Below are 20,581 nucleotides of genomic sequence, written 5' to 3'. Positions count from 1 at the left end.
GCGCGTGTCTCGAAGCCTCAGTGCGGGCACGTCTCGAACGCGTTTGAGTCCACAGCTCAACATTAAGACACGTCCTTCTCGCGCATTTTCTGCTCCGACGCACATCCAGTGTTTTCCCTGCGGCTTCCCTGCGGGAGCGCGCGTGGAACCAAAATCGCCCGCAGACAACCCCCGGAGCGGAGTCGCCGGGGGGGGCGGCGCTGGAGGCCAAGGCTCCGAACCTGCGGGTCAAAAACGTCCCCGCCCGGCCTTCACAGAAGGCGAAACATTCAGACCCTCCGCAGCTTTGCCCCGCGTGACCGCAGACGTCAGACGTCCGCGCGTGACAGTCATTCCGCCGCTGACTGTCCTGTGCTGCAGCCGCGCCGGCGCGCGCTGCGGCGCCTGGTTTTCTGCACAGTTTCGCTTAAAGTAAGTCAGGCGCGGGACTGAAACAACAACGCACGTTACTATCACCGCGCTGCAGGTTCGCGTCATTGTTAGAGTCCCTGGGTAACAGTACCACCCGCGACCACAAGGGGGCGCCAACACTGATCAGTAGGAAGAAAAGCTGCTCGACTTCTTTTATCGCAGATAACGAACGACACGTTTCTCTCGTCTAAGACCACGTTTCCTTGAATGGCACCGTGTTTTGTTGAATTGCGTAGTGAACAAAGTGGTTCCTCTCTTCTAATGAGGCTGTAACTTTCTGGGTTAAAAAATAGGAATGTATTTTCATGCTTGTACTGTGGCCACAAAATAAAAGAAACAAAAAAACCAAGGCTTTAAGCTGTTTTTTTTTTTTCAGCATCAATATTTTTGCTATGGTTACCTGCAGTTTAATATACGACCTGTGCACTAATATCTAATGACGAGTCAACTGTTGACCTAAACTACGGTTAAGGCGTCCCAATACGAGGTTTTCATGAACCCCTGCCAGCCAATCAGAAATGGGTATTTTCCATGGTACAAGTATGCTTATCCACACGGTAGCTTTTTCAAAAGGTGTTGGTTTTTCGAATCATGTCGGCGCTGCACGTTCCGCATTTCCGCTAGAACGATCGGCAGGAAGAACAAATAATTCGTTTCGAAATAATTTCGACGGCAAACGCAAAAGAAGACCTATTCTGTGTTTTAATGCTAAGATGTATACGCATTGGCCCCGTCCCTCGATGCGCCACAGAGCGCCGATATTGTATCACGACTACAGCAGCCCCAGTGTAGCCACAGCACAGGACCAATAGCGTACTTTAACCTCAGCGGGGTCCGAAAGCCAGGACATGGTGTGTGTGGGAAGCGGAGAGCTGGAGAAGAGAAAGCAGGAGTTTACATTTCTACCAGGTTCAAAGTAAACAAACTTAGCTGTGTTTCGATTAGGCATCTTGAGAGGAAGTTCATTTTTGTTTTTATGGGGAGTAAACAAAGACGAACTTCGAGCCCTGACCTCCCACGAGTAAACTGGCACTAGCGCTGCCCAAATATTTATTCAGCAGCGGTAAAACATGGCTACCATTACTTGGGGTTTAGTCATTTCACTTGATAATTTGAGCCTCAAAATTGTCAACAACTTTCCGTCCGTCAACTCGGTCGGTTTGATCACTTTTATTTTTTATGAATTTAATCAATTGTATTTAGGAAACACGATATTCAGGATGTTTGAGAAGTCAGTTTTTGTGGGATAAAAGTTTTCTTCAGATAGTTCCAAAAAGTGAAATCAGAAGCACTGCGGACCTGCCTCAATCTGGGTCAGTCTGGACTTAAGCGTCGAACCAGCGCCTTCTTCACAAAAGAACCGCCTGGACCACTACCACACTCACATCCAGGTCCAAAGCAAGGACAGGTTGTGGGACCGAAAACCAAAACCACCGCTGATAAACACGAACAGAGAGGGGAAACGCTCGCCTAGCTCCCGTCACCGGCGAAGAGACAAGATTTCCCTCGACATTTACGAGCTCCTGGGAGGTCGGGACCCGCGTGACTCACCGATGCTTTTAAAAGGGTTGCAAGAACAAAAAAAGACACCAGTGGAAAATACTGGAACTCTAAAGACAAGCAATTCAACACATAGAGGAAAATGAAACGTAGCGCACGCTACGAAGTCTGTTAAAATCCTTGTGCCTCTTTTCAAAAGAAACCTAGGTTTCACCATGTAAATGTCACCTTTCCCTTCATTTCTACACTCTCTTGCAGTTTTGTGTTTTTTATCTGATTACAGCAATAAATCACGATACAATACTGCAGAAAATCACAGCAATTTAGAACAGCCACTTTTCTACTCTACTGATACTATAATGTTGCCACAGAAGGGAACAGTTAGTGAAGCACTGTCTTCTCATTTTTGGTTTCCTCTCGAAACGCACACGCATTCTTCCACAAAACCAAAAAAAATAAACTTTAATAACATCTTAGATATTTAAATCGATAGCTTACTCACTGAGACAAAAGGTCCATTATTTTATGAGGCCACTTTTCGGAGGCAAGTCTCCTACAGTCTTTGCGGTGCAAGAGCTGCAGATAACCACGAGTGTATTTGTGAAACTTCCCACCGCCAAGTCCAAGTTTTTGTGTAAACACCTGCGGGTTCTTTGGGTTGCGTGTCCAACGGGAGCCTCGACTGTTTTGCCCGCTCTTGACAAAGTCCGCGCTCCCCCGCTTGAAACGCTGAGTGTTGGCAGTAAAAATGGTTTCAGAGGAAAACCGTGTTTACGACATTTCTCCAAAACAGCGGCAGGAACCAGGAGCCCCACCCGGAGGCGCCCGTTGGACACGACACACAATTTTGGTTTAAGTCACGCTGCTGTCGTTGGCACCGACTTCACACACGTCTTCCTCACACACACTCCGACCCAACCCTAGACCGCCAAAGATCCCAGATCCCTGACCCTGACCTGGACTCTGAGAAACGACCCCATGAAGCGCCCCTGCGGCGGCCACGTTGTTGCTCAGAGCAACGCCGCCGCTGCTGTTGCTCACGCTGCTGTTGCCGCCGCTACTCCCCGTGGCGGGGACGCCGCCGTGCTGCGGTGACAGAACAGAGGAGACGGACACTCCTCCTCTCCCGCCTCCTCCCGGAACATTACCCTGACCTCCCTCACCCGCAGAGAGGAGGAGGTGAGGGGAGGAAATCAGATCCGTGGCGTCCTCACCTCCGCCTCCCCCCCTTCTGCCTCCCTCGCCGCTGCCCCCACCCCCAGCGCTCTCCCCCAGCCCGCTGCGCCTCTCGCAGTGCGAACGGTGCCTCATGAAGCTGTCGCGCCACATGAACTTCTTGCCACAGCCGAGGCAGTCGTACGGCTTGAGGCCCGTGTGCGTCTTCATGTGCTCTGTGAGGTGATGCTTCATCTTGAACTTCTTGGCACAGACGGGGCAGTGGAAAGGCCTCAGATCCAGGTGCATGTTAATGTGCCGGTCCCTCATGCTCTTGTGGGTGAACGTCTTGCCGCAGTGGCACATGAACACTTTGCCTGAAGCCCCGGTGCCACCGGTGCTACCGCCGCTGCCGCCGCCGCTTCCGCCTCCGATGGCCCCGCCGTCCATGCCGTCGACTCCCAGGCCGCCCTGCATCGACAGGTGGACCGCACCGTGCTCCAGACCGGGACCTTTGTAAGAGGCCGCTCCGATCATACCACCTGCCATCCCCAGGGGAGGGGCAGCAGCGTCCAGAGAGAGTCCGGAGGCCTGGCTGTAGAGGAGGATCTGGTTCCCCTGCATGTCCAGGGGGAAGAGCTGGGCCCGGGCCGTGGCTGCAGACTGAACCTGGCCCAGCAGAGCTGACACGGCGCGGTTAGCGCCCTGGCTCTGACCCGCAGCGCTGTCGTGAAGGTGCTGAGCTAACGTCTGGTCCATTAAACTGCCTTCAAACTTGAGGTAGTCTTCTGAAGACTGGCAGTAGTCCATCTGGAGACAGACAGGGAGAGGAACCTTAAGACGAATGCAAACAAGAGACAATTTGCTGGGATCTGCAGCGTCAGCAAATGGGATTTTACCCCCTATCCTGCAATAGCCAGTGCCGCAGATGTCTAATATGCATGCGTGCAACTAGAAGAGCTCCTACGTTTAAATAAAATATATTTCCCTTTGCACATCGCCCAGGTTCAGATGCCTGTGGTTCTGCCTCACCCGACGAAAGACGCTGCCTAAGTTTGAGCCTTGCTGCGTACAATTTGAAAATTTTGCAACTTTGGCGCTCTCTTGTGGCAGTATTAAAAAAGACACTGCGCTCGTTTTCACCAGGCTCGACTTATTTTTCTCCTCGGAGACGTCTGCCGGCAGAAGATCTTACGAGGACGCTATAATCGCATAAAGCAGGGTCTTTTTACGGGACAGCTCACCTGTGAGTCCATGTCGTTCTCAGCCCGGCCCCCCAGCTCGGCCGAGAGGCTCCTAACGTTTGAGATGTTGAAGTCGCTTCTCTCCCTCTCTCTGGCCAGCTCCACCTCCCTCTCATCCTCGTCCTCCTCGTCCTCTCCTCCCTCCTCCCCGGACACCACGATGAGGTCGTCGTCCTCCGTGCGTTCGGTTTTCACCACCACCCACTGCTTGCGAGGCATGATGCTAGGCTGGCTGTAGGTGGGACGCTTCTGCGGTGGCAACGCTGAGTCCTCCCCGTCCTTTCAATCGAGATGTTTCACGTCATGATACACTTATTAAAAGATATCTGGTCTTGTTTGTCAGTGAAAACTTTTGAGGAACAAAGACAAGCAGCCTGAAAACCATGGAACCAGGAAAACCTGAAAAAGACCTAATCAAATGATGAGGAAATAGATCTAAATACCAATACTACATGTCGGATGTTTGGGATACAGGATCTTCCTCGTGTTAAAACGGAGACTGTGCTGTCCTAAAATAATTTTGCAACATCAATGCACTTGCTAGAATTATTTTTACATCATTTATTTCCATCCCCGCTTTTGTAATATTTGGGAAATGTCGTATTAACACCAAAATACTGAAAACCACGAGTCACCGACGACTAAATAATACGTAACAGATCCTTTTCTATAAGATCTGCAGGATTTTTAAATTGCCAACATAAAACTGGGAGTTTTTCTCTCTACCAGTTGCTTCATGACTGTGGAACCGAAGGAAAACTCGTTCTTCCCTCGACTGTGACATTACGTCGATTCAACAATGATAAAGTACCGTACTTCAATTATGGACAAATCATTTCCGAAGAGAAGGTTTTTAGATGAATTTAAAGGCGCGCTATCGTCTGCACACTCACCTGATAGGAGGAGACACCAAAGCTGTCGCTGACCCCGACTTCCTGCTCTGCCGCCGAGCTCATTTTCTTCCTCCTGCCGCTGCCTCCTCCTCTTCCTCGCTTCCTTTGGTGGTACAGCACCTCCTCCTCTTCCTCCTCCACTTCCTCCTCCTCTTCCTCAATCAGAAAGGCCTCCTCCCTCCTCCTCCTGGTGCAGTGCTGTAGCTGTTCGCCTCCGCCCGCGGCAGCGGCTGCAGTGCTGCGCCCGCTTCTGCCTGGGGCTGCTGCTGCTGCTGCTGCTGCTGCTGCTGCTGCTGCTGCTGCGGCTGGGCTGCTGGGTTGGGAGGCTGCTGCTGCGCTGGACCTGGGCGACCTGAGCTTGACCACCACCCCACACTGCGCCGCCGTCGCCGTTGCTGCTGCTGCTGCTGCTGCTGCTGCACCCGGGGTTCGCTGACCCCGCACCTCCGCCCGCGCCGGCCCGGTCCTGCGCGCCTCCTCCTCCGCTGTTCCCGCCGCCGCTCGCAGCTCGGCCCTCCTTCAGCAGCTCGGTGCACTTGTCCACGATGTGCCACATCTGCAGGACGCTTCCCACCGTGAGGTAGTTGACGATGTCCTCGCGGAGCATCCGCAGCCGGCCGGTGTAGGCGCAGCTCAGCACGCTCTCAAACGCCAGCGGGTCCATCACTGCTGGGATGGAGACTGTAGACATGTTCTTCAGTAGTACCTGGGGACGGATGGGGAATGAGACAGTACGTCACAACAATACATTTATCGGTTTGTGGAGATTTGTCCTGCATCTCCCACCCCTACTCCCATCTGTCTTATGTTTGACACATACACTTATCGTGGTGGAACAAATTCACCTACTGGTCACAGTCCAAACGCTCGTTAAATGTCCGTCTGCCAGACCCCTCGGACGGACAACTGGGGCCGGACACAGCCTCCCAGCATGTGTCAGTAAAACTGCCCTTTGGCAGATGAGCAAGACTCTTGGAACAGGAAAAGGAAGCGCGCGAAAAAACCAGGACACACAGACACGTAGCTCAAGTGTCCACGTGAGGCTGCTGTCACACCGCTGCTGTCACGCCGCTCACTTCTAAATTTATGCTCATCTGATTCATCTGGGTGACTGTTCGCGTCTCTCCTGTCGCGCCTCTCCCTGGCAGCACGGTCTCTGGGACCGTCGGCCTACGGTAAAACGCCGCGGACTGTGATTTACGGGGAGTTGAGTAGGTCTCGCGGAGGTGGAAAAAGTTATGGGAAAAACTGGGGATTCAAAAAAAGCAAAGGAGCCTCTGATTACACAGCAGAGTCCTCCCACGTGAGCAAAAAAAAATGGATCGCATGATCAAACCCAGATATTAAAGATTTTTTCCATCCAATTCTTTTTAAATTATAAAAATCTATTTTTAAATATTAGATACATTTTAATAAAGATGTGACTTATGGCTCCTGGTAATATAAACTGACAGGATGTCAGAAATGTATTAAATATGGTTTTGAAGCTTCGCTCTTCCTGCTGTTTATGACGCATTTGTTTCACAATTTACCCTGAGTGCTGACTAAAATGTGTCTCATCCCCGAAGTGTGGTCGAGTTAACTCTCTCCCTTTGAATCTACAGTGATTTTCATTATTGTGTCTCAATGTCCTGTTTGCTGAGTCTGGAACTACCGAGCTGTCGGAGCCGCAGCAAAATCCGATCTAACTTCTCAAATAAAAGCTGCGTGCACGCTGTGGTTGCGATGCCTCGGAATCTGATTTTGTGGCACATTTTTCTACGAGGTCCGGATAAGAAATGGACGAATATGGCTCCATGCGGCTTTGGTGTGTTCACGCCGATTAGAAAAAAACGTCCGGTCTCTGTCTGTTTCCCGGCAGTTACATGGTAGCACACCACCCCCACCTGGTCATGGAAGTAGGGCGAGGACGCGGCCAGGACGCAGCGGTGGGCTTTAAACACTTGTCCCTGGACATGGATGGAGAGGTCACAGAGCCTGCCGTCCTCTCTCTGCCGGTTCAGGCTGTCTAGCACCGAGGCCTGGGCGCTGGGGAAGCACACCTGCACCATCGAGCCAGATGTGTCGCTGGGAGCTGGGCCGCCGCCGCCGCCGCTGCTGCTGCCCACTTCCATGGGCAGGGACTGCATCTGGGTGGTAGAGAAACTGATCATGACTCCCAGTTTTGTCAGATAAACTGAGTTGGATTTCGGCAGGGGGGGGGGGGGCTCCGGGCCACAGCTGAGTCTGATGTGGGGATGTGAAACACAAAAATGCAACACGGTGACCTGAGCTCCTTGTTCTGATATCAAAATATAATACATCACCACACCTGTTTAGCTTTGGAGAAATCACCTGCTTTAAATGACATGACTGCCATTCTCAAGAAGTCTGGAAATCATTCTGAAATAAAAGTGTACTTCATTTTTTTTTTTTTTTTACTTTATTCAAGTGCCTTGTAGAGATAATTTAGGCCAAATTGTGAGTTCAGAGTATTTTAAAATCCCCAAACATGGTAATCTATATACCCAAGGGCCAGTTTTATCAACTAGACTTTGCTGAAACCAATGCAATCTAATACTGAATCCCTGCAATAAACTGTACCTTCACTGAAAGGTACAATGTTCAGTTGTAGTCATAAAATGTTTTAGAGACAATTAATTTCATTCGGGATTGAACGAAAAAAAAGGGCAGCAAATCCTCACACGACTCAAAGCAAATCAATCAATCAACCATCAAAATAGCTGCTGATTAATTTTCTGTAAATCAATAACAAAAAAAAAACCAACCCAATTGTTGCAGCTGCAGTTTTGGCTCAACTTTCTGTTCCTTTCGGGGGCCCCAGGTGGGGTGGTGTGTTCACTCTACCCTCTGGTGTAAATTGGGGGGGGGGGGGGTATTACAAACACCCCTCGGTACAAACGACGCCCAGAAACAGTCCGACGGCTCCGCAATGAGCGCAAAGCGGAACCCGACACGCCTCGGGCCCCTTGCGCCGGACCGCACGACCCCCCCCCAGCCGCTGACCGCCGAGGCACAAAATCCACCTCCCACTGACCCATGAAATTCCGTGTCCAGTGGTGACGTTACACGCTGTCGGGGCTCCTCTTGTTCTGTCGTGCGGCCGACGAGCTTTTGAGCAAACACGAAGCCGCCAATTCCGATCGCAGCACTGGAACCAGTTCCCCGGTTACTGGGACTCTTCCGACTGCCAAAACTTCTAACACTTTGGTTTATGTGCCCCCCCGTTTTCTCTCTCTCTATATAATCAGTATATAACGGTTGGTAACACACTATAATGTAGTTATACGCAGATGTAAGTGTTTATTAATGAACTCGTGAACCAGTGCAGCTCCTCCCGTGGAAACCCAGAAGTGTCAACAACTGGAAATACAGTAAAACACAGCTGTTGCCATATAAAATGAAATATACGTCTTCGTAGGAGAATTTAGAATTAGTGGTGAACACTTTCCATTAGTAGACACTTAAAATGTCCCTTTATCTGCTCGCAGACATGAACCATCTAGTGGATTTTTTTTTTTTTTTGTGGCGCTCACAGGTTAAGACGTAAAGTTTTTTATTAAATAAATTAAAAAAAACCCGCCGGCGCTGCCTGCTCCCTCCGGGTTATTCCTCCCCCTGACTCGTTGCCATCGAGCGGGGTGCGTTCCCGTGCCGTCGCCGTCTTCACCCTCCATCAGGTGCGCGGTGGAGGAGCGGGGGAGGCGGCGAATGCGCAGGGAGCGGCGGCCCAATCGGAGAGGCGGCGGCTGTCTCGTAGGAAAAAAAAAAAAAAAAAGACTCCGGATTTAAGCGGAATCCACTGAAAGTTAGTCCGACTTGAGGCAGCCCCCGTGCGGCTGGAGACCGCGACCGCCCGGCTGACACGGTCCAACCCTCGCGCTGCAAAATCACCGGCTGCCGGTTGCGTGCATTCGCATGCACCGCGCGGGGTTCGCGTGGGACTGCCCCTGCACCGGTGACAGTTAAAGAGAGCTCGGCTCAACACAAGAGCCGGTTTGTACTTCGCAAGGCAGCCTCTCCGGAACCTCCTCCGACCGGAAAGTAACTCAACGATCGACGGAGAAAAGGTCCACATCGCAGACGCTGCACGACCGCGGGTCATGCCGCGTCTTGTCGCTGTGTCTTTTAGTGGTTTTGGGGGGGGGGTCAACAGCTGGAGCACAGGCACAGTTTCGGCTGACAGGCTGCGGGAGCGGAGCTATGAAGCCGGCGGTGTTGCGGAGACGTCGGGCTTGATGCGGGTCCTCTCCCTTTTTCTCGCGGCAGACGGAGAAACAGCTGCGGCCGCCTCCGACTCTCTCGATCATGCCGTTACAGATGTGACGCTAGCCTGCTAGCTAGCTCACACGGCTGGCTATTAAAGAAAAAAAAAAAAAAAATCAAAACAACCCCCCCTCCCTCAAAAAAACCAAAAAAACCAAAACAAAACACACGAGCCGCAGCCGACGTTAAACTCACCGTTTCAGTCGACGGTGCAGCCTCTCGAAGCGCCGCGTCCGGCCGAGCTGAAGGCGGCTTGTCCTGCCTGTTTATCCAGGCCCCGAAGTTTGAGGAGCATTTTTGAAAAATGTTCTTCCCATCTGATCCCTGCAGCTTCAGACAGCGACGCGTCGCCTTTAACGCGGTTCCAGACAGACCAGCCAGACTTTGGCCGACAGAAAAAAAAAAAAAAAAAAGGAAATAAATAATCAAATTAACGCGTTTCAGTGTACCGAGAATTTTAATGATATTCATATAAAACTAAAAAAATAAAACTAAAAAAAAAAGATTGATTTTAAATAGCAAGAAATGATCACATCCCAAGAAGCAGTTAACAGGCGTTAGAAGAACTTCATATTACATTACCCAGCACAATGAATGTCATTTTCTTATCTTCATCCCTCTGAGAAAACTAAGAAATCCTCCCCCCGCAAGGATGATGATGTCCCTGCCGTAGAGAGAACCTCGGTCATCCCGGAGGCCGCAGCTTGTGGTGCTGTTGTAGTCAAGTTACGTGGACACGCGTTTCTATTATTTTGTCCACCCCGTTCATAGCAATAAGATTGGGCTAAATAACACAAAACACCCCTCTGTCGGTCCCACAGTCGACTCCACGCCTCTCTGAGATAATTTCAATAAAAGCTGAACATTATAACCTTCACGGAGCAGGATTTAATGCAGCACCGTTGTATTGAAGTCCTTTCGACTCCACTGCTCGGAAACATTTAACACTAAAGAGAGAAGATGGTTTCGCTCCTGACCAGTAAAGTGCATGGTCTCTTGGTCCAGTTTACACAACCTGAGACCGAAGCAAACACTTGACTAATGTGACTGTCACGCCCGCAGCAATCCACATCCATTCTTTGCCACTTCAGTATAAAGAACCAGTCTCTCTTAATCCCGCGGACTGTTTGTCCTCCGGGGTTGTTGGGTAAACACAGCCCGTAACTAAAATGAAGTTTGCCATCCTAAGCAACTTGAAACCAAAAGTAAGGCAACGGGGAATTCACAGTGATGGATTTATCGCAAACAAATCTACTATAAAAGTCTCTGCAACTTGATTTTCATATAGTAGAACAAACAGTAACTGATTTGCCTGTGAAAACAGAAGGAAAAATATATTCAAATGCAAAACACTGCAGTATTCTTTGGAAAAGGCTCATCAATAATGCATACGAGGTTGGCCGCAATGTGCTTTATGTTTATGGAAGCACTAGGAGTAGTTTGAAACACAAGACAGCACAGGAAATACAAGTAGCCCATCTACTGAATTTCTTTATTATTTCAGCGTGTTGGGCCATAAAAGTACAGACGGAAAAATAAAAATTTTTAAAAAACCCAGGGACCATTTATCACCAAAAAACGTCACAGAATAATCAAGAAAAACATAAATGACAGCGTCGGTCTACTTAATAATAAAATATGACATTACTAATGGAGACTAAAGAGAGTGACCTTGTCAGTGAAGAATTCGAAAGCTGTATATGTATTTAAAGAAAGACTAGAAATATGCATATGTACACATCCACTTGATTTACATAGAAAGTTTAAGAATTTTGAAAGCCTCCATTGGTGGTCACTAATCGTGGCTCTGAGAATATACAAAAAGATTTCAGACTTTTGGTTCTTACTGATTGGCCCCAAAGTGTGTGCCAAGCAGCAGTGTGCAGGTAAAAGACACGGGAAACCTAAAACTTCATGCTGTGACACAATATTGTTAAAAAAAGATAATAAGAACAAAGAAAAGCTTTTTTTGTTTGGTTTTTTTTCCCCCCAGAACATCGCTCTACTTCCTGTTGGCGCTAGCGGTCCCAATAACACAGTCATTCACCTGGAAAGACAGCAAACGCAAAACAGCAAATGTCAGAGATCTGAACGTCGCATTGATAAGAAAATTCCATTGTTTACAGTGAAACCGCAGAAGCAGATACTCTTAAAAAACGGTCCAGATGAGGGCGATGTCAAGATGACGCTTCGGCGATTATCAGCTCTGCCGCAAAGGTGACGTTTTCAGTCACCTGTTTGTTAGTCAGCATGTCGTCTCAAAAACTTGTCAACAGATTCAACTGAAATTTTTTTGCAGAATGAATGTTTTAAAAACATATTTTAACCTTAAAAGATGGCACTTTTTTCATAATTTCCTCAAGAACGACTGGGCTTCCTTGAGGAAAAGCTTCCCGTGTACTTTCCTGACCAGTGACTCGAGCAATGTGAGGGAAATGCTAATGACATTATCACACGAGATATTACTGGTTACAGGAAGAACCTCTCTCAAATACAAGTTAATTTAATGTTATGACGAAGTTCCCCTTTTCTACAGTTTCACATCCTGTGATTAACGTACCTGTGTCATCTTTTACCATCTGTCTCATCCAGACAAAGATATTAAAAACAACCATTGATGCCACTGACCTTGCTGGCAAACCTCAGGGAGTTGAGGGTTTCCCCAAAGCTGTCTGTCTCTGGGGCGATGTTCACAAACATCAGGCTGGGATGAGAAAGACAGAATTACAATCAACATAAATAAACTCATAAGAATAAAATAACTCAGAACGCCTCCTTTCCTAAATAAGTTGACCTGGGTTAGAATCCTAATTTGTCTGCCCCCATTTGGGAGGTAACCAGCTACGGTACAATATGGAGGCTGAGCTTACATGCAGTCAAATTAGCTGATGAATTTTGAATCAAACCCCTTACGGTGGGGGCTAATGATTTTCTGCCCTGAGCTCAAGTGACACACATAACGTAGCATTTGTTTGAGTAGACCATTGGTGTCCTGAAGGGATATCGGTGAAGAACTCACGTTTTGCTGTTTCCTCCCAAGCAGCCCTGCAGAAGATAGGTGAGCTTGGAGTTTCTGTAAGGAACATAGCTCTCCTGGAACACATACAAAACCAATTTATGTCAAACAAAATACATGAACAGAATTAGATGTTGTTGTCCCCAAACCGGGGTGTAAATAAGCCAGATATCTGAGTCTCAGCATTGTCACCTTGTTGGCCAGTGCGGTGATGACGATGCCCAGATTGGACAGGGAGCCGTTGATGGCCGTCATCTCTTTGAAGCGCTCACCCTGGGACTGACTCTTCACCATTCGCTCACTGCCAGCCAAGTCCACCAGGCACAGAGTGGCTATACACACGAAAAACAAGCCGAACAAACAAAATACAAAAAAATGTGTTAGAAAAGATATGCAGTTCTAACAAATATAAACTTAGTCAAATCAGATTATAAAAGAGCACACATCACAAAGACAGAAACAGCAGCAATGTTGGACAACAGAACAAGATGTCTCCAAGTAACAACATCATTAATGTTGAGTCGTTAGACCAGAATTTTTTTCCATTGCTCACAGAACTGATGGCCAATTAAAGTTTTGATATTCTAAAACATACAAGTGAAGCCACAGTTCCGATACTGGCCCGACCCGTGGGATTATACTCACACTTGCATTTGACATCCCTGCCAGCATTGACTCCCTCGATATCCAGCTGGAAGACTGAATGGGAGCGAGATGAGCGGTCATTCTGGGCTGTCTGGGCTGTGGAGCGATTCTGATTGGCCAGGGCAATCAGACCGAGAACCTGGAGGGGTATTTAACCAATATGTCAATCATACTCGTGTACTTGTTTTCCAAATCTGCCTTTTCTTAAACGCGTTTTTTTTGTCGCTGATCATCGTGTAATTTAAGTGACTGAGATATTAGCCCGCCGTACCTGATCCTCGTTGGAGACCTTTTCATAGGTGAGGTTGGTGATTGTCACCTCATTGTTGGTTGACTTTCGGATCTCATGCTCAGGCCTCTTGTTGGCTTTGCCGGTGAAGAGGAGGTCTCGTAGGGTCTCGTTGTAGATTTCAACAAAGCTCGCTGTGAAAGTGAACTGTAAAACAGAGAAATGGCTCCAATGTATTATTATATTTCCTCCATAGTTTTAAAAAAAAAAAACAACAAACCGCACACACGGCACAGTCACTGAGTGCACATAGGAGACATAAATTAATAGTGTGAAGTGTGAAATGTATGAACTACTCTAGGCTTGTTGTATCGGCTGGTATTAACAGTGGCACAAAGAGCATGAATCTATGTGAGACTTTGGTTGGCAAAAGAAAAAACAGAAAAAAGAAACATTGCCGGTATGGCAGTACACCAGACTGACCATATGCCCAAATGTATCTTTGTATTTAAGGAAAATGTACATTTTGTTGTGTAAACCAACACTGTCTGATCTTAGTAGCGGATCTACGCTATTAAACTAAGTTTTATACTCAACGATTTGATTATTGTTTAAGCTAATGAAACATGGCTGGATTGTTTTCCCTTTTACATTTTGTTTAAAACTCCTGTGAGCGAATAGGAGTCTTTCTGCTTGTCATTACAACGGAAATTTATAAACCTTTTATTGTAGTGACATCTGTCTTGCTCTGTATTGTGACATTGTGTTGTCCTATGAATGTGTGTCAGAATGTACTTTCTTACTTTAGCAGTGTTACAACTTGTTTATTTTGAACTCCATTACCTCCTTCCCCGTATGTACTCACATACATGACTTTAGATACTAACCTCCCAGCCGTGTGCACCCAGTTTCTCTGCCGCTTTGAAAATTTGCTGCACGGCTCTGGGAATGACTCCTCTGGTCTCATCAAACTCGTTTCCCTCCATGGTGTACGTCTTTCCACTTCCTGTCTGGCCATAGGCAAAGCAGCAGACGTTGTAGCCGTCCAAGGCTGACTGCACCAGCAGAGAGATCTCTTCGAAGACCTGAAAACAATGTGACAAAATCACCATGAAATTTTCTTCTTTAGCTGGACAAAGAAAAATACATTAATAAATAAAAATTGTTGGTATTTACTTATGATGACGTGAAAACTGTTTTATATATTGCAAATTGTGATGCATGTGTGTGCTGTTTACCTCCTGTTGTGCAGCCTGAGGGCCAAACACACGGTCAAAACTGAAGTTGTAATTCTTCTGAGTGTCTGCAGTTTTGCCTGTGTGAGACTGAAAAGCAGAAAAGGGCTGAATTTAGTCTTGTAATTTGAGATGTGTTTATTCGACTAAAAGCAAATGTTTCTTTCAGGGCACTGTCCATCCCTTTGACAGAGAGAGACGTGTCTGATCCATGACTCTGGCATCCAACTTAGAAGCTGTTTTTCTTTTTTACAATGTAATTAGATAGTGAGACAGTAAATACATCCCAAATACACTGGGTGATACCAGCTGCTATGGCCTGCAGTTAAAAAAAAAAAACTTTTTCCCTAACTACAAACATGCCTTTGAGAGCTCTGATATGCTGATAGGATTCTCACCTCCTCTGTTTTGGCCAGCGTTATCATCTTGTTGTCACTGGCTGGGAGCTGGATGTGCTTGCTGATACCTCCATCCACCAGTGGACGCACTCTGCAAAACACCCTGATATTGCCCTGTACGAGAAAGGTGATGGACAAATTAGTCTCATTTGTCAGAGAGAAGCTTGTTGATGTGGTTGTCAAATCAAAAGAAAAGGGAAAGAATCAAAGTTTTCCTTGTGTGTTCACTAATACAATTATAACAGAACTAGAGGAAAGTTAACTGTTAACCCAACACACACAGATCAGCTGAAAGGCCTTTGAGGGTGCTGTCACTGCGCCCTGTTGCACTTTTACCCAACATGGTAACTCGCCTTGAGCTCCTGAATGGTATTGTGGAGCCGTCTGCGCTCCATTTCCCCGGCATGGAGCTCGTCCTTTTGCTGGGCAACAGTCTCTTTGAGACAGCGGACCTCTTCCTCTGTGTTTCTGAGGGTCGCCTGCAGGCGGGCCAGAGTCGTCTCCTGTACCGAAAGCTTCATCTAGAGTGGAAGGAAAGTACAGCTAAAAGTCTTGCCTTTTCCACAATCTGACAATCATATTTTTTTCAGCGGACGTCATACCTTGAGAGTTTCCAACTCTGTCTCTTGGCTGTCTCGGAGTGTCTCCATGACCTTGTATTTGCCCTCTAAGTTGGAGAGCTCTTTTTGAAGAGTGTTCTTATCACTCGATACTTTCTCCAACTCATCCCGGACTCCTGACAGTGCCTGCAGCTCCTCTTCATACTCACTTTAAACAGCAAAGGGAGATGAAATGTAAGGGATTACGCACAGACAGATTACTAACACTACAATGTAATGACATTAAAATGTTTACTTTAATTAATTTTTCCAAACGAAATGGCCCTTGCACCTGATCTGGCTCCTCTGGTTCTCAAGCTCTCTCTCCATTTCAGCCACTTTTGTTTTGCTCTGGACCATCGAGCCTCTCAGAACCTCATTCTCCTGGTTCACAGATTTGACCTTGGTCTGGTAGTTACGGACCTTATCCTCCATGTCGGCGACCTTACCTTTCAGGTCCCACGCATGCCGCCTGGGGGCCCCGCCCCCACCTGTAAACAAGAGCATCATCAGCAGGTGTGACAGTGTTCTTCAGACCTCATCAGTCTTCCCCAGTTTTCCTTTCAGACCATTACAGGAAAAACTTTTCTAGATATGCCCTTTTCACAGAGGACATCTTGAAATGTCACATTGCACATTGTCCCTTGCACCGTTTGCAGGTTGGTAAACAATGTTTACGCTGACCATTTTACCACAGCTTTTAACATTTCATAGAGAATATTATTACTAAACTTAACCTCCAAACCATGGTATATCTTTTGTCAGAAAGGCTGGTATGTAAGGAACAAGAACAAGGGATTTCTCACCTGCTTTTGTGCCCGTGGAAACAACAGGTTGTTTCATGTTGCCTCCCTTTGTTGCAGCTGAAGCTATAGACGGTTTTAGGACACCTGATGGGACAAAAAAGTAGTAAAGAACAATTCATAAAAACAAGCAGACATGTTCATATAACACCCAGACCTTGATAACAATCCCTTGTGCCTATGATGAACCCAAAGCGTTTCTGATTTTTCTTGCTACCAGTTGGTAAACTTGTGAAATATTGTCTATATTAATATATTATTTTAAAAAAAGCCAGGCTCAACAAAATCTCAGCGTATGCCCTTTACTCTATTGCCCAGCAGAAAGGTCATCCTACCTCTGGAAGGACCAGCAGCCACGGTGGCAGCTCCCACGCCTCTGACTGACTTAGCTGTGTGAGGGACAAAGCGGAAGAGAGGGAAGTGTACATTTAATAAAAGGACAAAGAAACCTCTAAATAAAAAAAATTAAAAAATTAAAAGCTTGAAAAACAGTAAGACCCAAAATGTGTTTAAAAAAATGTTCTTTCATACACAGTCCTGGTACAAGTGGTATATGACAAAACGAACACCTAGAGAAATTTCCTCCCTGAGCAATAATTTACAGTGAATGCCAGATATGTCCACACAAATGCCTGCATGAAAAGTTCTGTGAAGTTTCTGACCTTGGCGAAATACAGAAGGATTATAAAACTCAGGTTTGAGCTAGGAACTTACAAAGAGGTGCCCTGGTTGCTGCAACAGGAGGCCGCTTGCCACCGATGACTGTAGCTGCTGCTTGGGGTTTGAGTGTATCGGGGTCCTTACGAAGCCTCTTCTGTAAACACAAAGAACACCAACAGTATAAAGCAAGAGCAGTGATTCAACTTTTTGGGCTATATAAATAATATAAATATCCTATTATACATAATCATTTTAGGGACACATAAATGATAACCAAGTCTGTTATATGAGCTCTATGGGTTACTCCTGTTATTGACTTGTGAAATATTGTCTATATTAATATATTATTTTAAAAAAGCCAGGCTCAACAAAATCTCAGCGTATGCCCTTTACTCTATTGCCCAGCAGAAAGGTCATCCTACCTCTGGAAGGACCAGCAGCCACGGTGGCAGCTCACGCCTCTGACTGACTTAGCTGTGTGAGGGACAAAGCGGAAGAGAGGGAAGTGTACATTTAATAAAAGGACAAAGAAACCTCTAAATAAAAAAAATTAAAAAATTAAAAGCTTGAAAAACAGTAAGACCCAAAATGTGTTTAAAAAAATGTTCTTTCATACACAGTCCTGGTACAAGTGGTATATGACAAAACGAACACCTAGAGAAATTTCCTCCCTGAGCAATAATTTACAGTGAATGCCAGATATGTCCACACAAATGCCTGCATGAAAAGTTCTGTGAAGTTTCTGACCTTGTCGAAATACAGAAGGATTATAAAACTCAGGTTTGAGCTAGGAACTTACAAAGAGGTGCCCTGGTTGCTGCAACAGGAGGCCGCTTGCCACCGATGACTGTAGCTGCTGCTTGGGGTTTGAGTGTATCGGGGTCCTTACGAAGCCTCTTCTGTAAACACAAAGAACACCAACAGTATAAAGCAAGAGCAGTGATTCAACTTTTTGGGCTATATAAATAATATAAATATCCTATTATACATAATCATTTTAGGGACACATAAATGATAACCAAGTCTGTTATATGAGCTCTATGGGTTACTCCTGTTATTGACTTGTGAAATATTTGAGCTAGATGCAAAAAACATTAATGCTTGACAACAGATGTACAGTACATGCAGACCACCTCGAAGTGGAGAAGCAGAATAAAACTGACAGAGTATAAATCACAATGGAAACACAGCAGATGAAATGAAAGATGTAGATGATTTTTAGTACAAACCTGAGCGGGCGCAAAGTCTTGGCCATTCTCTGAGCTGCTGCTGCTGCTTGTAAGGACCCTCTTACTTGTCATAACTGGCAAGCGGGACATGCTCTGTTAAGAGTTAAGCGCTAAAATATGGTCAAAACAGACTAATAACAGAGCAAAATCTCAAGAAATAACACTTCTGTCAAACTAATCTCCACCATGTGGAGATTCTCATGTCTGAGAAATAAATACCCAGCGATGCTTGAAAAACCAAGGCCATTTAACAACACTTATTGGTGTCCTAAAGATATTTCCAAAATCCCCTAAAACTTTAAACTTCTAGCACAGACATTACACCGTCTTTGAGTTTGGAAAGAAGTGTCAACTGAGAAAGAGATTATGATCTTTGAAGGGTTCTTGTGGATCCTGGAGGTACCTTTAGGACAGCAGTAAGGTCTTAGTATCGCCGTTTTTCAAAATGAAGATGCTTAGCTCCGTGACACGAATATAATGGTAATACATGAGAGGGGCAGACTGGAACTAGGGCAGGGCCAGCTCCACCGGTTTCTTCGGGCATAAAACGAATCTCTCGGTGTATGTTATTAGAAGAGTAAAACTCTCAGAAATGAAAAGATATCAGTTATCAGTTAGCTAGTGCTCAAACACCTCCAACTAACTTAGCTTACTTTAACAGAGTAAAAGCGATGGCCACAATACATCCGGAGCCAACATTATCTTATAAAACAAACATAGTGTCTATCGTCACAAACATAAGATGCGTCGTTGAGGAACGTGTTAAATATAAATTAGCTTCGGCTAGACTTCCATTATCCATGTAAGAACCAGCTATTCGGTGTTCATTTCATCTCTAACGTTAACAACCGCTAGCTTGAGCATACAAGGTAAATGAAAACATTACTATACGTTAATTTAATGTTTGTTAATGGACGATTCGCATTTGCACTGTTTCTGAGCAGAGGCTTGCAACACTCCCTTTAATATTTCGGCTAAACTAAATTATAAGCTTTAATGTATGAGAACAGTCACCTTAAGTAAAGCTGAGTCTTCGGTCTCTACAGTCCTCCACCGTCTCCGGCCGTTTGAATTTGAAATTGAACTATTTTGGTAGGCGCTTCGGACAAGCTGCCGTGATTGGCTGAACCAGCCTAAACCCCGCCTCCGTGTTTTGGTTTGCTTGTTACGGCGTATGGCGTGTCCCGCCTGGGCGGGATATACGCTGTTTGCACAGTTGCCTCCGCGCTAAAGGCAACATCCAGTCGGTGACTTGATAACTGAAACGAATGATATTTTATGACTCATTGTAGCTACGTCACTTCTCATTTTTATTAATTATTTAATAATTTATATTATCTAATAATTTTATTAGTATTTTTTTTATATCTATCCTCCTTTAAGTTCGCGGTTTTTCAAATATATAATTACATGATTGTCCTGGCTTTTTATTTTTTTCACTTTAAATTGTCCTATGACGTAAGGGTGTGTTTTTTTTAATTTATTATTATTTAATTTTTTTGTTTACCTGCATGACCTGCCTGCTGTAGTTTTCATACTAGCTCTTTACTTACACTTTAAATACAGCACTATATAACTACATGCCGCTAAGCTCAGCACTGTAGTCAAAACCGGACTCTACTGACTGCAGGCCACCAAGATTTCTCTGCTGGAGTTCATTTGCTTTACATCCACCACATAAGAGAAAATTTTGTGATAGTAGCAATCAAAAATTCTTGGGCTGCCCAAGACGTCAAGTCATCTTTTTGCACATTCAAACATCTGAGGCTTTGCATTTTAGTTGCTTAGATGGTTGATGATGCTGAGATGTGTGAGTGTAATGTAGCAGGTCATTTCCAATACTATGCTGATAACTAACAATCTCACAATTTTCTCGGCGATAAAACATTTGGTTTTAACTACAGAACCGAATTACTATCGGGAGCAGAATAACTTCCTCCTTGACAAGCCTGGTTGCTAGGCTGTTTTCTCTTGTACAGCACGACTGTTGGAGCTCTTGTCTTTGGCACTTTCTCCTTCTCAGCCTGTGGATCGCTTTTACGTATGTTCCAAGAAGTTGTTAACTGTTCAGCCACTGCCGGCTTCAATTTCCTAATTACATGAGGCTTATAACGTTGTGTTCCGCTCAGAATTATGAACACTATACCACCTGTTACACCTGTTGGACCTTGCAAGTCATTTCTAATAGGAATTTTACAATTCTAACTCAACAAAAATCAGCCACAATTTGGGCCTCGGATTTAATCAAGTCAGTCAAAAAAAAAAAAAAAAAAAAAATCACACATTCCTATCAGAACC

At 45.8% G+C, this 20,581-nt stretch overlaps 2 protein-coding genes across 2 annotated transcripts; both read right to left on the bottom strand.

The window, feature by feature from the left end:
- Positions 1-804: 804 nt before the first annotated feature.
- zbtb22b (zinc finger and BTB domain containing 22b) lies at positions 805-9,738 on the bottom strand. Its single transcript, XM_040121082.1, is given in 6 exon segments — positions 805-3,876; positions 4,311-4,589; positions 5,204-5,453; positions 5,455-5,909; positions 7,090-7,332; positions 9,665-9,738. Coding segments are annotated over 5 exon segments (2,340 nt in total). The 5' UTR covers positions 9,665-9,738; the 3' UTR covers positions 805-2,763.
- Positions 9,739-11,446: 1,708 nt separating this feature from the next.
- On the bottom strand, positions 11,447-19,376 carry kifc1 (kinesin family member C1). The gene is made up of 17 exons (XM_040120996.1): positions 19,298-19,376; positions 18,284-18,376; positions 17,854-17,953; positions 16,730-16,783; positions 16,398-16,481; positions 15,884-16,082; positions 15,595-15,760; positions 15,346-15,513; positions 14,993-15,106; positions 14,598-14,684; positions 14,247-14,444; positions 13,402-13,566; positions 13,131-13,269; positions 12,678-12,817; positions 12,489-12,562; positions 12,098-12,173; positions 11,447-11,516 (listed from the first exon to the last, which is right to left on the bottom strand). Exons 2-17 carry the CDS (start codon positions 18,371-18,373, stop codon positions 11,472-11,474), a joined length of 1,899 nt encoding a protein of 632 aa, XP_039976930.1. The 5' UTR covers positions 18,374-18,376; positions 19,298-19,376; the 3' UTR covers positions 11,447-11,471.
- Between the last annotated feature and the right edge of the window lie 1,205 nt (positions 19,377-20,581).

Source organism: Xiphias gladius, chromosome 24 (genome assembly GCF_016859285.1).
Source record: "Xiphias gladius isolate SHS-SW01 ecotype Sanya breed wild chromosome 24, ASM1685928v1, whole genome shotgun sequence".
In the NCBI taxonomy this organism is placed as follows: domain Eukaryota; kingdom Metazoa; phylum Chordata; class Actinopteri; order Istiophoriformes; family Xiphiidae; genus Xiphias; species Xiphias gladius.
This window is presented reverse-complemented; position numbering and strand designations above follow the sequence as displayed.

Excerpts from the sequence above, each read along its gene's own strand:
- kifc1 (XM_040120996.1), bottom strand. The coding sequence starts at position 18,373 with ATGTCCCGCTTGCCAGTTATGACAAGTAAGAGGGTCCTTACAAGCAGC. Across the intron at positions 16,083-16,397 it reads TTCCACGGGCACAAAAGCAG|GTGGGGGCGGGGCCCCCAGG; the intron begins GTGAGAAATCCC and ends TCTTGTTTACAG. Across the intron at positions 12,563-12,677 it reads TCACCGCACTGGCCAACAAG|GAGAGCTATGTTCCTTACAG; the intron begins GTGACAATGCTG and ends TATGTGTTCCAG.